General features: G+C 35.2%; 1 protein-coding gene across 2 annotated transcripts in view; it reads right to left on the reverse strand.

Moving 5' to 3' along the window:
- Positions 1-19,362, reverse strand: part of LOC108973480 — an 83,484-nt gene extending 64,122 nt beyond the window's left edge. Inside the window, exons 1-2 of one of the 2 annotated variants that reach the window (XM_018940778.1) lie at positions 19,225-19,362; positions 6,283-8,303 (exon numbers count right to left, since the gene is read on the reverse strand). In XM_018940778.1, the coding sequence (XP_018796323.1) occupies positions 6,283-7,777 (1,495 nt within the window). In that variant the 5' untranslated portion in view covers positions 7,778-8,303; positions 19,225-19,362. Of the gene's footprint in view, positions 1-6,282; positions 8,435-19,224 lie in introns of those variants that run through there. The other variant, XM_018940780.1, reaches the window with a different exon arrangement.
- Positions 19,363-20,470: the final 1,108 nt, after the last annotated feature.

Genomic DNA, 20,470 nt, shown 5'->3' on the forward strand with positions numbered 1-20,470 from the left:
TTTTTTTTTTTTTTTTTTGTTTGATATATTTGTATTTGCTTTGACGTCTGGAACTCTGATTGCCCACGTGTAGAGCTTGTGCACGCAAATCTTTATTGTTATAAGGCGCATGTGTGTTAGGTTGGCATTCAGCAAGACTGAAATAATTGAGGGATGTTCTTTGAAGGCAAAAAATGGATTTTACTCTTGCGATTTTAAAACCATTAAATCTGAGGGTTGTTGCCGTTCTTAATAATGCAAACTCTAAATTCTGTACAAAAGTTACAAATGATCTTATAAACAGAAATATTGAACAAAACCAAATACATTTTAAAAAGTATTAAATATTTCACACCTGAAAAATGCAATATATTTTCGAAACAAAATTATTAAATAAACCACAAATGGTAAATCTGTTGCTATCTCACTTCTAAGTTTCTACCATTTAATAGCCATTAGTTGCTCGATATTCACAAGCAATTTAAAGCCTTCCTGTCGGCAATTATATGTGGCATAACATGGCGTATACGCAACGTCATAAATATTCCATGCCAGCAGGTTGGAGCAATACACATATATGCCATGCAGCAAAAGATATTGACAACAAAGAACGCGTGTGCTGAATGTGCACATGTGCATCTCACCTAACATCAAAATACAATAAACATATGTACGCCGCATACACAATTATATAATGTATTAAACACAACTGCTATGTATGTACGTGCCTCCTAGCAGGTGGTGTAAATAACAACAGGATAAGCGTGCGACCTCAAGCTGATGACCATTTGGACAAGATGTGGTTGTATGGCCAATAGCCACCCGCTACCATAATACTTACTTGTGTATATGCGTCCATTTTGGAGTGTATAATTGTACCATTTGTGTGGTCTGCAGCCAGTGCATGGATGTGAATTGGGTGGCATTGCGTATACGTACACTTAAATGTGACAGCAAGCACTTAGAGTGTGCAACTAGTATATACGGCACAGCAAATAACCATTCGTGTATAAGCAAGAACGTTATTCGCCTCCTGATAATTATAATCACACGTCCATCGGATTTAATTGAGTGGTCAGTGCTTTCGGGCACCCATTAAAATGGTAATCCCAACACCAGCTACTACAAATCGATAGCTGGTGTATTTGGCTTATTTTAATGTTTACTACCAGCCTACTAATCGCACTAATGTGTTGCTGCTTAGCCGGAAGGTGAGCGTGCCGCAAAGCACACTGGTTAAGCAAGAGATTCTACATTATCAGATTCTATGACCTTTCATTCACCAGTTTAGCAAATGACTGCATGTGTACAATTTTGCTTGCTTCGTTTAAAGTTTCCCAGGCAATGCTTAAATGCTATAAAGGTACATGGCGTATGAGTAACTTAAAGGAATAAGTGAACTAAAATGGTATATTGAAGCTTGTTGAAATAAAAATAATTACGACTAAATAATTATGAGGATATCGGAAGTTTTTCTAATACTATCGCAGATTGTAAGAACAGTATGTAAGACAAATTATAGAAACAATGAAATTCAATAATTAGCACATTGTTTATGGACAATTTTTTGTCCGCAGAGTGTTAAAAATCACTTTCCTTAGCCGTTATACAACCAATATAAAGAGTTCTGCTCAAATCCTTACTCTAAAAGCAGATAAACCGTAAAATCTTTAGCTCAATTAATGCCTACATTATCTTGTTACTATACTATTGTTTTGATACATTTGAAACTTCAGAATTATTTGAGTATAAAATCAAGGTGCGGTCACTTATCGACTAAATTCAATTTCTACAATTATTATTATATTGTTCACTCCAATTAAATGATGAAAATTTTAAATAAAGTAATTTAGAGGCAAATTCCACCAGTTTCCATCAACACATTACAAGCCACAACCCACTGGACATTGAACGGCTAGTTGGTTACGTGTACGCCATACACCACACACCACACATTAGTGACAATAATGACTTACCAACACATGCTTAGACAAAAGCAGCATGAATACTTAAGCGTTGCATTTGTACAGAGGGTCGCCAGCAATTTAAGTTTGAATTTCGTAGTTGATTTTCGATGCGGAGCGGCGTGTTCACATTATGTTTTAACTGCATTTACAACGCCAATTTGCCGTTGTAATTTATGTACACAAGAGCGCGCTTGAAACGTATCATTACTAACACCTAAACTACAGCTGTGCCCGGAGAATGGTATATACGAAAACACACGCTGCAATACGATTGCTATGGTCAATGCCAGAAAGGAGAGGATATTATGGTGTGGAATTGCTAAAATTACCGAAAAACGCAAAACAGCGGTCGATGGCGGTGCACTATTTGAATTTTCAGCTTATATTGCTTTTGCGTGTAGGTAGGTTGTGCTATATCCATATATAGTATATGTACCTCGTATGTGGCTGTGTGGTGTGTTAAAAACAAATTTGAATTATCTGCGAGCTGCCAGCAAAGGAAACGGCAAGTGTGTATTGGTATGTGGCAAAGACAGGAATAAATACGAATGCTGTTGGAAAAAATAATTCCATCTGACGGAAATGGTAAATGAACCGAATTCCAGCGAATTGCAGATATTTACATGAAATAACCATAAAATGTCTTATTGGGAAAATATAAGAAATATGTGCTGCTTGGAATAAAACAACATTTTTTTGGCACAGCTGGGTTTAAATTTAATTTTCACTTTTTTTATTTTTGTAACTTAAAACGATTTTTATTACACGCGAAGACCACCTTGCCTGCCTAACAGCAAATTTTTTATTCTAATGCACCAATTTGGTATCTATAATTAAATCTATTGACCGCAGAGGCGGTGATGTTGTCGCCTTCAAAACCACAGGAAAGAAAGTGTATAGCAAAGTAAAAAAGAAGGAAGGACACGGTAACTTTTAATGCTTCCAAGTCATTGAGTTTCGGCCAAATGGAAATCTTAAAAAGACGTTAAAAATTCTACAACAGAAACGTACGAATACACATATCTACAGGGAAGCTTTTAAGCTGTTGCATTTATTTAACTTTTTCAAGCGAATCATAGTAAAAAATTTAACAATATCGGATGGAATATTGTTAGCAAACGGTCGCTTTGGTATTAGCTTTGAATTATTATCTTAAACCAAACTAAATGACCAATGCTTGCATCAAGAAATCATAAGAGGCGATATTTGTTTACTTAGAGCAGTTTTGATACAATCATAGAATGCATTGATTAGGAATCAAAGCTTCTGCTTAAAGCGAACTCGGCTTACAATCCTAATACAGATGTCTAAAACAATAAATAACCGGTAACTACAACGAGACAGCCGAAATATGTAACTCTTCAACTGATGAAAATATATATCCGTACTAGATATAATTTAAAAGTACAAATCTTGAAGTAGTAGAGTCAAGTAATTCTAATCAAAGAATATGTGGAAGAAAATATCGTTAATTAAAACATCGATAAAGCTAAGGTTTGGTACCGAGAATTGAAAGAAATTGTATTTACTCAATTATGATTCTTCTTCAACAGGTTGAATAAGAGGTGAGGTTATGAAGTCCTTACGAATGAGTCATCATGTTATTAGGGATAAAGAATTTCGTATTTTCTTGACGCCAAAAATAAGCATCTCTTGAAAATTGAGAAGGTATAATAATGCAATGCTTTTCATAATTAATAACATTTTGCGTCCATCTTCAATCTCCACCCGTAGCTTATATATCCTAACCTCACCTAATATAAGCCATAATACATGGCCACGTAAACCTTACCACTCAAAATTTTTTTTAAATATTGTGCATATTTGACTACACTTTATAGCGGTACTTTTTGCGGTATAGAAGTTTTTTATTTAGAAATAAATTAATGACATATTATTTAAAAAATTTTTTAAAAATTAAAAACAAAACACATTCAGCTTTGGATAAATCAATTGAAAGATAGTGAGTTTACAAAATAAGCTCAAATGGCAGAGCCTGACATCCGATGAAAAAACTACATTTTTTATTTTTTTAAATTAATTTCATATACACTACAATTGGAATTAATATTTTTATACCTAGAACAGGGTATATTAAGCTTGTCACGAAGTTTGTAACACCCAGAAGGAAGGGTCGGAGACCATATAAAGTATATATATCAATGATCAGTATGTCGAGCTGAGTCGATTTAACCATGTCCGTCTGTCTCTCCGTCTGTCCGTATATATACGAACTAGTCCCTCAGTTTTTAAGATACCGCTTTGAAATTTTGCAAACGTCATTCTCTTCAAAAAGCTGCTCATTTGTCGGAACTGCCGATATCGGACCACAATAAAATATAGCTGCCATACAAACTGAACGATCGGAATCAAGTTCTTGTTTGGAAAACTTTCACATTTGACGTGGTATCTTCACGAAATTTGACAAGGCTTACTGCTTGAGGTAATAATATAATCTCCGAAAAAAATTTTTAGATCGGATTACTATACCATATAGCTTCCATACAAACTGAACACATAATTACTAACAGAAATGCACCAGTGAAGGGTATTTAGCTTCGGTGCAACTGAAGTTAACGTTTTTTTTATTTTTTTGATTGAAACACGAAGTTTAGTCGGGCTATCACTTTAAAAATAGTAAAATCGGCCGCTTTTGTATAAGCACAGAAAAGCTGATTTTTGTTTTACTCATTAAACGTAATACATTAAAAAACTTAAATTATAATTATGTAATGTAATTTGGTTTACTTATGCTTACTAAACAAATAAAAAAGAAGAAAATCCGAAACAACCGAAAAAGTCATAAAAAAATTTTAAGAGAGTATAGTGGTAAGGTTTGCGTTGCCACGAGTGTATTAATGCTTTTCATATTATCATAACTTCAGTATGTGAAAAACCAGACCACTACATAAAGGGCACCACTATACTATACTGAACGCCATATCAAATTATTTAAAATTCCTATGTCTCTTTGAAACATCAAAGGATACACATCCCCTACAATTTGGAAGTTGCAGATTTTACTGACAACGATTAAATCTCCTTAAACAGCAGTAGAAATTAATTACAGAGTTATCATTACGCAGCATACTCGTATGCACATAGCTTCTAATTGTTTCTGCCTAGCAGTGAGCCATCTAACATCTAAATGAGTTTGTCTAACATATGTGTGCCTCGAGGAGCATTTCCTCTTATTGTTACCTGCAAACAGCATGCGCTGTAAGGCGCATCAGAATCGAAACTTGTATGTGTGCTGGAGATTATTTGAAATTGTTAGACAGTTGTATGACTGCCGAGCTTCGAGGCAAAAGCATTATTGTTTCTGTAATTACGTCAAAATTGATGTACACCAGATTCAGACTTCCAAGTGTGAAGGAGTTCTGTCTATGTAGAAAAGTATATGCATGCATTTGCGGGTTAAAGAGTTCACGACAKGTAAGAAAGGTTAAGCTGCAGGAGGTTAAGAGCTTATAGGTTGTCAGACGGTAACGAAAAACTATTGGAATTACGGCACCTTAATGAGATTTGAAGACAACAGAAACGAAGAACCTACTTGTGGCCCTAGAAATGCTCTGTGGAAAGGACAAAAGCCAAAATCTGCTAAATATGCAGAGGAGTAAACCGCAACGTTTGGGCTTGCGCGATGAATCTTACGTTGTTCTGACAAAACGCTGCAAGAAGTTCGGCTGAAGTAACCAAATCTATCAACGCAGAAAATAAATTCAACAAGAAGAATGTATTGTTGCTACCTGTTATTGGTATTGCCAGCCAAAGAAAAGGTCGGACTTCAAACTTGTAAGAAACGGAGAGTCTGAGGCTTTACTAAAACAAGTGCTTCTATGGACTGAAGATCTGACTTCAGCTTTAATTTGAATAAACCTTATAGTTCTGAACAGTATCGATGATAAATATGACCAGTCCGAAGAACTGACCTATTTGCTAAAGAGGATGTTTATATGGCACCGACATCGTACCTGATTTAAACTCTTAAGCGGTCTTTCACTTGGGCAGCATTTTTCGAAACTATTATGGTATCTTATTGGCATATGTAGCTTATGTGTTAAGCCAGCCGGCAATGTGGTTGATACTTTTCCATTTGTTTTACGTGAGTAAAAGTAATAAATCTTTGTAGGTGGAGATATAAAGGAATTAAGTTGAATTTTTAAAATTTCAAACCATATTTCTTGGGTGTGGAAAATTGCATCGATAAATAATTTGTTTTTGTGATGCAAAGTTCACACTATCATAACAATTATAGCACTACTACAATATCAACCGCATTAATTTTACAATCCAATACTGCATATGTTCAGGACTATAGCATAAGTTGACTCACCTGGTGGCATGAAGCGGCGACTGCCTACGGGCGCCTCTGCATATGGCAAGCCCAGATATTGATCGACATCACGTAAACCGGTCGACGGATGAAAATGCCGAGTGATGCCCATCAAGCGCCCCTGTTTCATTCGTATCTCTTTGGTGTATTGCAGCTTTTCCGGCACGATGTGACGACGTTCATTGCTGTGCGGTGCTTTATTATGCTTGTTATGAACGCCATTGGTGCTTTGACCATTACTATTGTTGTTGCTGGTGTCATCGCTGCTCGAAACAGCTGCTGGTTCAAGTAATAGGTCATCAGATAAATTTGAACTTAAGGCGATAGCAACGGAATTAGCATTCAATTCAGCGCTCGTGGGCAACCTCTGCTCGCCAGTATGGAGATTGTTGACACTGTTATTATGCTCGCTCTGTTTGTTGTCAGCATTGTTTTTGCCCTTTCTGCTTCTCCTGCTCAAAGTCTCTTTGCTGCTTACAATAGGCGCGCTGCTGGTGTTGTTGGTGTCGCTGTATTCATGCACATTTTTATTTGGCACTCCATTATTGCTTTGGCTATTTTTAAATTCGTTGGCATTGCGAGTGCTTCCAGTGTGGACAGCTGCGCTGTCGTTCGCAAACAAATTTGCCACATTCGCTCTAAAATCGTACAGCAAATGATCGACATTAATGGCATACTTGGAGTGTTTTAAATTCCTCGCAGTGAGCTGCTTGGCTGCTTGACTTGCAGTGGCGGTACTGCTGCCAGCAAACGGAAGCGGTGTTATCGGTATAGCGGTTGCTGTTGTTGTTGTCTGCATTTGCGTTGCAGAGGATATTTGGAATTTTGGTATTGCGGCCATTTCCCTCTTTATTGCCTTTATTTTGGGCAATACACGTATTTTCGGTGTTGCTGGTGTTGTTGTTGTTGTTGTTGTTTTGCTGTTGAAACTTTTAGTGGTATTATCTTTGCCCTTGCTACCGTTGCCCGCAGCCTTTACCGCCAACAAGTTGGTGAACTTCAACAGTGACCCATTGAGATGCGCATTTGTTTTTGTCGTTGCCACTTCATTGCAATTCGCTGTCACTAGGCGCTCATCACTTTCGGTGTCAAGTTCCGGCGGCATGGCGGATGGCATTTCCGCCGTCTTGTCGCGCAATATGGGGGCAAGCGTTGGCATTGCTTCTGTCACTACATCCCCTACAACTTGCCGCGGGGTAGTCATTATGGTGGCACTACGCGTTGTTGCCCTTGTTGCTTTTTGTTGAGGTGGCAACATTGTTGCGCCGATATGCACGATCTGTTCGCTGCCATCGGTGCTACTTTGCAGCTGTCGTGGTGACGAATGTTTTTGGAGAATTTGAGTGCTTTGTTGCTCTTTGGCGTACAATGTTGCCGCCGAGCAGCCATCACCGTAAAACCGTTGCTGTTGCACACTGACAAAAGTCAGCCAAAATAGCCAAACGGCTGCGTAGCTAGCATAGCTTTGCCAATGCCAACAGCGTCGGAAATACATTTTGTGGCATGCGGTGTGGCACAGTTTCGTTGTTCTTATGAAGAACTGTTGCTGCTGTTGTAGAAGCCTTTAACCAATTTCTAGCACTCTGTCGATGTTTTCCGCGTCAAGGCCAGATTTCTCGCCTGGTTTGCTTTGCGTGCGCTTGGGTGTGTCTCGTGGCGATTTCTCAGTCTTTATTCTCTGCTTTTTGTAGCTTTTGCTTCATTGCTCATTTGTGCTTGCGCTGCTTTGATGTTATATCCGCTGACTTTATTTTATTTATATTTATATTTTATTTTATTTATTTCTATTTTGACTTGTTTTGGTTAGCATTGATTTTGCTCGCCGCTTTGACTATTTAGTTTGCACTGTTTGCTATTTTCGTCAGCAAAGTTTTTGACTTCCTTTTGTAGTATAGACACGTCACTGTCACATTCGAATGTAGCGAGGAATCTGTTTTCGCTTTCATTTCACTGTTTGTTGTCTTTTTGTTTTTGCTAGTTTTTAGTTATTTCGGTTTTGGCTTTCAAACTTGTTTGTGCTTCTGAAAGTATCATTGAGTTTTTTTTTTATCTATTGTGGCGAAAGTTTATGTTTGGTTGCCGCTGATTTGACAATATAATAACAATTCTGTTCTTCTCAAATGCAACTTTATTAAACGTCACCAATTTACAACCCTTAAAGCTAAGATGTAGGCTGTTATATAAGAAAAAAATATTTTTACCTACGTATTAGTCTATACCGGATTGATTTTATTATACTTATTTTCTTCAGTGTGGTTGTGGCTATTTTGTAATCTAGGTTAGACGTGTATTTTCTTCTCTTACTCTACAAATCGTAGCCAAATTTGAATGAATTTAGCACTGCATTACTTTCTAACGTACCAGATTATAAGGTTATAGATTTTTTCTTCGATCCGATAATGGTTTTTCATAAAAGGACATTCTACATATCAGTCAGAGTTAAATCTAAACTTTTATCGCAATTTTTAATAATTAAGAGCGTTTGAAATTACACTATCTCTGAAGTAATCATTACGTAATCATTACTTTAGTACGTGAAATATTTATTACAACGCAAATCTACATTACAGTCTGTTTAAACACATACATATGTACTATATTTGCGTCTGCGCGGCAATAATTATTGACGAATAATTTATGCATTAAACAGTTTTTGCTCTTGTTTTTATGATCGTAAACAACTTGACCGTAATTTATTTGTTTTGTTTATATTTACACTTTTATTTGTTGCATGTAAATTCGGTATACTTGCACAATCCGGTGCAATGTATTATAATTGTTTTGCGTAAAATATTTATGGCCTCGAACTCGATTCATCGATAAGTTTTGTTTATTGTTAATTTTCCCTAACACATACTTGTATTTCCACGCAAGCCAGTGTATGTTCTGGAATCTATTATAGAGTGGCTTACGATTCGGTATATTTCAAAAATAATCAATGAAAATACCTGGAAATTGTGTAAGTACCTAGGTTAAGGGGAGCCATTTAAGGCGATATATATAGTTAGCTTTTTCAAAAAATCAATTTTTTACTCTATTTTCTAAGGTAGATATATTTAAGAATAAACGCAAAAAATTCTATATCGTTCCGATGAACGCTTGCGAAGTTACACGCAAGCGCAAACTTTAAACGCTTTTTTCTCAAAATAGTGTCTTTAAAGTCGGTGACCAACATACTCGAAAACGGCTAAATCTATTTGTCTGAGATTTTAACACGAGCTTTTAAAAATGTAATTTTTCGTAACCAATCGAAGATTTTTTCTCACCGATAAATATTTTTTTATACACAATTTAAGTCCGGAATTGTGGTCAAAAATCGATTTTTTTAGGAACCGCCAATTTGACAAAAAAAAATTATATTTTGCTTATTCCTCCAATTATTCACCAGTTTGAACTTTACTTTATATTACATTTTCTACGATCAACAAATTATCGGTGTTTTTCAACCATCTAGGATGATGGAGGGTTGATAAGCATCAAAATCAATCCATGAATATAAATTTGTTTCTATTCAGTCCCACAACAACTCCTACCTTTTAATCAGTTTATCACATTCTTTTTTACGCAAATAAGATATTTTCAACAGAATTTTGACAAATGAACAAAGCCCTAATGTAAGTGCAAAAAACCGTACAATAGAGCATGAAACTGCTCAGAAATCGATCATTGATACACAACTACAATTTTTGAACTGTAGTCGAACTAGTTCGAAAAATTCCAATACGGTACCAGTTAAGTTAGGGTTCCCAATAAATTTGAAGAACTTTAACTATTTTTAGTTTAAATTTCAAATATTTGCTTAAAATAAAATTAACTGCTATTTTTAGAGAGTATTAGATTTAAAATGCTGGAGGAGGTGTCGATAGCGAGACCGCAGAATCTGTCAATTCGCGTCAAGCGCCGGCATCCTAAAGTATGACCACGCCTCTTGGATTTAGCAAATGAACTGGTGTGGCCAAAGTGGTCTGTGGGTGGCTTATTGGCCTACTAGATTAAACTAACCTAACTTAAAGATACTTTATATAACTTATAAATATTTATATATTTAAAACTATATTTAATAAGAATACTTCTTTTATATAATATTTTGTAAGTGAAGCCAGCAAATGAGAAATATCAGCTTTTAGTGTTGGAAAATGGCAGCATGCTGACTAACTGGATTTCTACTTCGAACTAGTTACCAAGTAATGTATAACTAATGTATTTCACTATGTGGTAATTGAGCGCATACACTTGCTCATGGCGGTGTTGGTACATATTTGTTTACGAAATACTGTGTGGATGTGAGTGCACATATTTCTGGCGTTTCGTAACATTTGTTGCCAATAAACACATTGAAAAGTGTTGCGCATTCAATACAACATTTTAAATATTATGTTGCAAAGTCGTTGATTGCTTTATGAACATGTGTAAGTAATTACAAATGAACTTAAATCAAACTTTTTTAAAATTCTAAATGGGTAGGGAAAAATTTGATTGTGATTTACTTTTTGCGTTGAAAAATATTAAATTTTCAAACGAAAATGTTTTTGGGGTTATATGCCTTGGACGTATATTAAATAAAAAGAGTGCTTACATATGTTCGTATAAAAAAATACACGGAAATTTTATGCTAAAAATAACAGTGTATATTTAGGTAATATATTTACATCTATTTTTAAAGATGCTCGAACACTTTGAACATGAAGTACAAAAATTGAGTTTCTAGCTGTCTTCGACTAGTCGAACATTGGAGTGTAGTTGGTCGAACAACCTAGCGGTAAACCAAAGTTCATAAGTCGTTTTTCCGTGGTATAAACATTTTAGTCCAGTTTCAAGCGCTCCATTTTCTGTAAACAACTTTAATTTGTTTCAAGTTCTAATGTTAAAAAACCAAGAAAAAACATTCGAGTTTTCACAGTGACAAAATTGGGCTATAATTTGTATAAAAAACCTTTTAGCATTCGAGATAGTGGTTATACCACTTTAATGAGATATCCGCGATCCAACTGAACTCTTTTGAAAAATTTAAATTTTTGACGTAAGGACGCCGCCCAAAGAACGCGACAGATTATTAAGTATCATGTATCGAAGTGTTTTTCGGCTAAAAGGCGGCCAAAGTACACTGAGCAGAACTGTCAAATACTTGTACTTACTTTGACAACTAGCCTTTCAAAACGCCCTATACTTCTATGCAATATATAAATATTATTAAAAACCCTCTGGAAGGAGCATGGAATACCTGAAAATTATAAATATTTGCACAATAAAATATTTATTTGCTTTTACAAGCGGCACATAAAAATTTTTGAATGCACAACAAATAAAGGAAAACAACAACTGTCGCCATACTTAACCAACATGCATAAACAAACATATGTATGTATATATGCACATAAAGTCATAAAAGTCTTTTCATGACTTTGAAAGGCAGGCAGTTCCAGAACATTATTGGCACTTTAATGGCCGTATGAAAAACACGTGTTTAAATAAGTGTTACACACCCGAACTTGTATATATTGTATAAACGGGAGCATACTTTTATGCAGTGAACTTTACTGCAGCATTTTCAGGTTCATAAAAAGGGAAATGCAAACCTGTGCGCATTTAACAAAACCAAAAACGAGAAGAAAAAAACATTTTTTTGCTTGTGTGTTGTTAAACACATATGTATGTGTGTGAATTCAACTTTTTCACACACCGGTGTGCATTTTCCTGTCGAGCGCAAATCACTGAATTTTTAAATTAGTTCAGTGATTTCGTAAACAAACGATTTGACGTCATGCCTGAAACGACAGACACACGCACAGAATTGAAAAAAATGCATGAATATTTAGAAAAAAGTCGGAAAAGGCGGCAAAGCGTGGCAGGCACGCTGAGCTAAATGTGTCTATTAACTGTTGTAAAGTTTTGTTATCGCTAAACTAGAATGTGCTTTGCGCTAGAAGTAAGTTGTGCAAACGTTTTTGAACGAATTAGTAAAATTAATTAAATAGCAATTGTAAGTGAAAGCAAAAGCATTCGAAATTGTAGCAAAAATAAGATGAAATCCAATAGATTGAAGCCCGTTGGAAAAGAAAAATTAATAACAAAGACGAATGGGAAAATATTTACTGGCCATCGCGGATCGGGAAGAAGAGGAGGAGGAGAAGAGGATGTCTGGAGAGCTGAAAAAGGCTTAAACCGATATCTGGCGGCGCTACGACTCTTATAAAAAAATGAGATTGTGGAGTTATAGATCCCAAAGGATCTACCAATTTTTCTTGACACCTTTTTCACATAACCTCAAATTTTATGTGAAAAATTAAAATAACCAGTTTTGTATTTATTTTTATTAAAAAAAAAAATTAAAGTGTTAGAGAATGATGTAAATTAACATTTTTGTGTTTCGAACACAATAACGTTTGTTTATATGAATTATTTATTCCACTCTTTTAGATTTATTATTGGCAAAATATTGAAATCAAGCAATTGAAAATTCTTAGATCAAAACATCAGATTAAAAAAAGCTGTCGGTCGGTTCTTTGGTCGCTGAAATTTATATTGTTTGATGGAGTTAAATACAGTATGCAATACTATGGCAAGTTTTCTCAGAAGATGCCAAAATTGTGAATGTAAGTTCACAGGTGATTATGAAACATTTATATACACAAACCATTTATTTATAGAAATGTCATATACTAGTTATATATGTAGTATGTAATTAAACTAATAAGTATTTCAAATATTTTCGTCTCTTTATTATTTTCATATAATTATTTATAAAAATATTTTTATTTTTAATGATTTTGTCATAACCACAAAACTCAAATTCCTCAAAAGCAATTAAGAAAATGTTTAGCTATTCAATAAATTAGCAAAAAATCGTTCAAACTGGACACAAATATGTATAGGCCAACATGACATTGCCAACTATTGACAACCTACACACTAATTTCCATTGAATTTCATACAAATCAGAACACAGTGGAATCGCTTTATACTATACTATTTAGCGAAAGTAAAACTGTGAAGAAAAATAAACAAATGATTTTGGATTGGCTATACAAATACAAAATCACTTATTGATAATCACCGCAGTTAGGATACGAACCGCGATACACAATTTAGTAGCCACGTACTCAAATGCGCAGAGCAAAGAACAGTCATAGTATATAGATTCAAAGCAAGAATATTTTTTTAATGTAAAGAAGAGTTTTTTCTGTAATATTTTTTCGGCATTCGTTGGGTAGCACAACAAACGCGTGCCAAGAGTTCAGGACTTGGGAAATCTCTTTTATTTCAAATTGATCTCATTTTGCTTTTCATTTATCCCTCAGCATCTGCGTGCGCACATTAAAATATTTTAAATATGTATATCTGCGTGTGTATCTACGAGTGATACCCTTTAAGAAAATTTTGCCCAACCATGCGGTTTATACGTCAAGCATTTCGGTCTTGTCAGAAAGTTCTGAAGTCATGGAAACTTGCTATAAACAAATATTTTGTCTTTTCTGATAAAGCGCGCTTTCCTATCGATTAGAGCAAAGTAACGCCGACTGGGAATGGAGAAAGGTGAGTGTTGATAAGGCAAAACATTGGGTGGCATTTCTTTTGAGATCCTCAAGCCAGTATCATTTGGTGAAATAATTTATTTGACCTCTGAGAGAAAAAATCACTGCTCGATTTTCAAAAAAATAAAATTAATTGGAAATCAACACCAACGTTATTACAGAAAAGTATATACCTCACTGATGTGGCTTAATCGCTTTATTTTATATCCTCTTTGTTATTCATTAAATTGCGGCCAGCGAGTTTATATTTAATGCATATTATACTTATTTTTATTATTATATTTTAAATTAATATTTAATAATATTAGCCGATACATTTAGATCTTTTTCTTCAGGAAAATTTGCCAAAATTTAAGGATTCCTGCGGACATGCTCCTATCTACATATGAACTATGGAAATCAATTAGAAAATGCGTACAATGTTCCATTGCAAATCGTAGGCGCCAAACTATCGGTAACCGGCAAACCGTAAAATATTTTCAGAATTTCACGCTCATCCATACATACAAACAAACATACACATATGAAGCTGTTCAAAAATAAAGCCTCGACGGTTTTGTCACGTTTTTATTTGCTGCAAGTGGCATACATTTACTTTCCAATTTTTTTTGCTAAATGTTTTCCTGACTTTGTGTTTTCTTAGCTTCTGGCCCATTTGCTTTGCTTTCGCATTTATTTGTGCATTTCAGCATTCAAATTTAAATTAGCTGCGCGAAGTTTTTACGCATGTGTGTAAGCGACGGCAGATGCCAAGTGGCGATAGCTTTAAAAATACTCAACTGCAGGCGTACACAAACAACAATATCCAACGCAGATACGTCAGAGCTGGTGGTAAGACGCAAAAGCGCATAAGAGCAGTGAAATATTTATTAAAATACACTAAAGTAGACAAATGGCAAAAAAATTATCCCTTGCCACATGCAACAGCAGCGAACTAAATTGCAATAACAAAACAAAAACAAAACTCATACATTTACAAAACACAGACATAGGCATGCCTGGTGCGCGCCGCTAACTTATTGCATCGCCTTCTACAAAGAACGCTTTGAAAAGCTCAACGCGCCGGCAACAAGAGCGCTTAGCAGCCGCGTTGTAACACAAACGAGTAGCAGCTACTTGGAGTGCCTAATATGTATTGTGAGCTGMAAAAAAAAAAAAAGCGGGTACTGCGCTTTAGAGACAGCAGCCGGCAAGAGGTGAAAGGTCATCAGCTGAGCAGCTGAGCTGCACAGTGTGGAGAGGCGCGTGCACGCGCGGCAGCTCGAGTATAGTCTACGGTGTGTATGCCTGTGTGCAGCCCAGTACAGCGAGTTTGTGCTGTTTTAACAATGTTCCGCCTGTGAAATTTATTTTTCTTGTACGCTTCATGTGACAGCAAAAATGTTTAACTTTTTCTGGGCACTTTACGTTTTGCTTCGCCTTCCAGCTGCAACTGCTTAATGAAAAGTCAACAAGCGCTAAAAGCTTCACTGTGGTGCTTTTGGTATTTCTTCCGTCGCTTTTGCTGCACGCCGTGCTTGTCAGCTGCGCATAATTTGCGTTCCACTTTTCCTAAATATTCAAACTCATAAAAATGCACTTAAGTGCTATTTAAAATATAAATTTTTGGCTAAATTTTTTCGAGTGCAGCAGGCATTTGCGCCAATGCGTGCCTTTAGAGAATCGCTCTTCTCAACTAGTTTTGAAATTGAGAAACATTGAAGCAGTTTGGGTCACTCATAACTTTTACATGATTTTAATTTATGATGAGCTTTGAAAGATATAAATTTATATATAGATTTTCAACAATTTATTATTTTCTGGAAATTTATATCGTAACCCAGCATAGTGAAATAGTAATACTGGTCGATATCGAAATCCAATCACTCAATCGCAACTGAAATGTTATTGATTATTTGAGCGCCGTTCACTTGGGAGTGGCCAGAAAAAATTCTTTGTACATGGCTCAAGCAACTCGTCCGTCCAGAACGGCCATCAGCATCAACTGCTGATCAACACGTCAATAAAATAAAGGAATTCATGTTTGAGAAACGACGATTAAGAGACTGAGATTGTGCTGACATTGTTGGAATATCGGAAATATCAGTAAAAACTATTTTGAAAAATCATTTAGGCCTATGAAAAGTGAAAGCGTGATTGACTTCCAAATATAAATTAAGAATTTAAAAATTATGAACAAAGTCTGACTATTTTTTGCTCATAGTAGTATACAGGGTATATTAGTCGAACATTGGAGACCTTATGAAGTATATATATACGTATATGTATGTATATAAGTGATCAGCACGATCAACTGAGTTCTTTAAAAGATGACTGTCTGTCTGTCTTTCCGTATAATGTTAACTTTTTTCTCATTTTACTTTCCTAATGCTGCGCATATTTTCTCAACCTTTAAATCAGTGATTCTACGAATTTCACTTTTATAGTTTTGTTTTAATTATTCCTTCTTCTTCCTTCCTGCCCGTGTACTTATTGTTATTGTACAAAACGAAAACTATAAAAGCAAACGCCATTACATTTGTTTGTTCTATTTATAATAGATTTCCCGCATTCATTGTAACTAATTTTAGTTTAATGAGCCCGCAAGTAAATATTTTCAGCAATTTATATGTAAATGGCTTTTTTGCTGCGCCAGTTTGCCTTCCCGCAGTCACTTGGAAATTGCAAACTACACGAAAACAACAATAACAGCTGTAAACGCGAAGCTTCTATATGCTTTTGTTTTTTGTTGCGGTCGCAATTTTATTTTTGTATCTGCCACGCAGCAGCTAACTAAATAAAATTTCCCCCAAAAATGTGCGTTCGGTGCAATGTGGCGCATTTAGTGTGTATATACTGTGTGTGTGTGTGTGTGAATGCTGGTGCACTTTGCTCACAACGAGCACTGTGATATTTTTAAACCCATTTGAGTAAAAGCAAATTTCGGAATTCCACAGATGTTTGCATTTTGTGTCATCAACGTGAAAATTGTGCAAAGTGGAAAAACGGAACGACAAAATACTACATACATACATATATGTATGCAAGTAAATGAAATATGTAAAATAATTGTGTAGTAATGTAAATAGATATTTAATAAATTGGACTGTTAACAGGAATTGATATTTATTTTATTTTTATATTTTTTGTTGGTATGAACAGTGACTATGAAACAACATCAAAAATAGAAAAAGACAAAATTTTTTTCTTTTTAGCTTTTAGAAAAAATTTACTTTTAGTGTAGTATAATAAGTTTGCCACGAAGTTTTTAACACATAGAAGGATGTCAAAGATCCCATAAGCTCTATATCTATACATATCAGCATGGCGAGCTGAGTAGACTTAGACACGCGTGTCTCTATATACGTAAATTAGTCCGTCAATTTTTGAGATATTTCTCACATGTACTTTTCTAACAAAGAAGGTGCTCATTTGTCGAAACTGTCGATGTCGGTCTACTGTTGTATATAGTTGCCATACTAAGTCAACAATCAGAATCAAGTGCTGGTATGGAAAACTTTTTCTTTTGTCGCGATATCTGCAGGAAATTCGGTATAGGTCATTATCTAATGCAATATTTTCAAAATCAAAAGAAATTGTTCAGTTTAGATCACTATTGCATATAGCTGCCGTACAATCTGAACGATCGGTGTCAAGCTCGTCTTCCATATAACTTCGGTGCGACAAAAGTTAAAAATTTTCTCTTTGTTTTTGAGCTACAATAAATATTCTTTAATGCAATTTTTGTACCAAACCCTAGATAACTTTCTACGAAAACAACTATCCAAATTTCGCACCAATAAGTAACGAATCGGGCGAGTTATGAAAAAAGTAGCTCTTGAAAATCTTTTTCTTTCGTTTTCTAACTAATGCGTGTACATATGTATGTTATTTATAAGGAACCAATTTTTCGATTGCTTTTTTTCATATTTTAGACATATGTGTTTTGGTTTTTGAAGCATTATTAAATTTTAGTGCTAACTTTTCCACAGTTACTAAGTCAGATTTAGCACCCATAAGAGTATATCACGGATTTCAGAAACTGTATGTCGATAAAGTGAAACCAATTTGAAAGTATAAACGGAAAACTTCATAAGAACACGAATTTTTGTTGTTGTTTAAAAATATTATTTACAGCAAGAACTAAATCTTTCTTATTATAAATTCACGATCTCCAAACATAATCTGCGCATGTATGTATGTATCTATTTCATTAGTCCTTCTCTATCCACTTTCCACAGCATCATCAAACTATGTTAAATTTAATTTTCATTTAAGATGTTAAATAACTGCGGTTTCAGTTTAATTATAATATAATAAATTGGCAGCCTGTCATTATGCACTTTCAAATGTTTTTGTTCACAATTCACGAAGCAAACTAATTAGTACCAAGAGAAATAGATTGCACTCAAATATACAAACTTACACTTGCACACCAAGTGCATCTATTTTTAAGCCAAATCATGCACACACACATATATCGCTTTACACATTTCAGAGCATTAGCTGCAATAAATCCATTGCTATGCTTATAACAAGCACTTCAGTGACTATTTGCTGTTGTTTATTATTGTTGTTTTTGTATTTTATCTTTCCTTTTTGATAGCAAAACTCAGCCGATTCCTGTTGCGCTTTCCTGCTTTGTTTATCTACCAAATTGCCTTCAGTTGCTTTCATCTAAATCTGGCTGAGCTGCGTTGGGCGCTGAGTGAGCGATTGTCACATTTGATTAATTCTAAATAAACATTCCGTATACAAGTTAACACATGCCATATACACGGTACCTATATGTACACATGTACACACTTGTATGCGAGTGTGCATGATCAATTATTCACGTTCCAGCACTGCGAGGGTGGCACACGGCGGCAAACTACCAACGCGCTGACGGTTGAAGCACAAAATCATAACGTAAATAAACACTTCTGTTTGTATGGACCACGCACGCTTTGACGCTTTCGGATACACATGTGGATATGGTGGAGCGTCAGAGTTTTGTTATGCGTCAAAAACCATTTCGGATTGTGGATTTCGCCAACGCTTTGCCGCAATTTCAGCAGCGTTTAATGCAGCACATAAATTCTCATTTCACTTCACATGTTCCATCAATAAATTGTAGGCAGTCATAGTGCTGTTTAATGTGTGTACACGCATACATATGTATTTGTCCGTTTTTATTTTTCATTTTTTTTACGCAACAGCAGCACATTTGAACGCATAGGGAAGCGTGTGTGTGTGCTTAGCACTGCTCCTTCTTTCACACTTTACTGAATTTTATTTACACCTAACTTTCATTTAATTTTCTTAGATTTTATCGCACAGCTTATTTTTTATCTTCTATCTTCCCCACTTTATTTTCAATATTTAACAAAATTCCTTGGCTATCTGCTGCGCGTACATACACACATATTCGAAATGCATATAGTATTACTTTTTTATAGACCATTCTGCAGTTTATCCGCTTTTCTTTTTTCATGCGCACACATTCAATTTAATTTGCTTTTCCACTTTAATATTTCTATTTCACCGAATTTTCTTCGTTTCGCCCATGAAGATTGTGTAGAAACGTCCGTTGGGCATCTTTGCCAAAAGTCAACTAACGTAAGAATTTTGTCACGAGAGCGCCCTTAGCTAAGCCGTAGCGCATTGCTCTTCTGTGAAGATCTTCGCCTGACTTTTGTACAAAAATGATCATCACAATCTGAGCGATCAACAACTCGGCGTTGTGTTTGCTGAGCACAAAGTTCCCCCTCTGTTTTTGTTTGGCTCAATTATGCAGAGATATTTTTGGGACAATTTACTTTGAGACGAGAATAGAGAATATGGAAAACCATATGGAGATGGAATAAATAAGAATAATATAAAAAGAAAACATTTGTTGTGAGATGAAATCTATGGGGATCTTTGAGACAGTGGTGTGCATATTATTAGGTAAAAGTTAATGTGTCTTAACGGGACGCATAGGAATTAATTTAGCACGAGCCGCTATCAACCCTGAAACATTGAAAAGTAATATGAAATTACTGTTACAACATTCGTCATGAACTTCAATGTAAAGCTACCCATAATCTGGATGACCAGTTAGTTATGCTACAGTAGTATATATCGATCTGAATAATTTGTTCAAATATTGCGAATTTTTTAAAGTAGGCAAGCAATCGGACAAGGCTAAATCGACTTGAACAGTTATACGAGTACATATAATAAATTTTATACGGTCTCCGACGATTTCTTCTGGGTGTTGCAAACTTCGTGGCAAACCTAATATACCTTGATTGGGGTTTCATTTCAAAGTGTTCACAACATCAGAGTATGGACTGTAAAGATCATAAATATTTCGTATGTGATAAATGATAACGACTGCTTATTAACTATACTTCTGTACTACGAAGTAACCTAGTTAAGTCAAGTATTATCTAATACGTGTCAAATCAAATTTCATCGATTTAGAGATCTGAAAGTTGATGACTTTTTCTTTCGAGCCAATTATTCGGCCATTGTTTGATTAAACATTTATATAGGAAGTCAAAGTCGACGATCCTCGAATCTCTTTGTTATACTCTCGCAACAAAGTTGCTAAAGAGAGTATTATAGTTTTGTTCACATAACGGTTGTTTGTAAGTCCTAAAACTAAAAGTGTCAGATGTAGTGTTATATATACCAAAGTGATCAGGGTG

This window comes from Bactrocera latifrons, unplaced genomic scaffold (assembly GCF_001853355.1).
Source record: "Bactrocera latifrons isolate USDA-ARS-PBARC rearing strain unplaced genomic scaffold, ASM185335v1 scaffold_48, whole genome shotgun sequence".
Classification (NCBI taxonomy): domain Eukaryota; kingdom Metazoa; phylum Arthropoda; class Insecta; order Diptera; family Tephritidae; genus Bactrocera; species Bactrocera latifrons.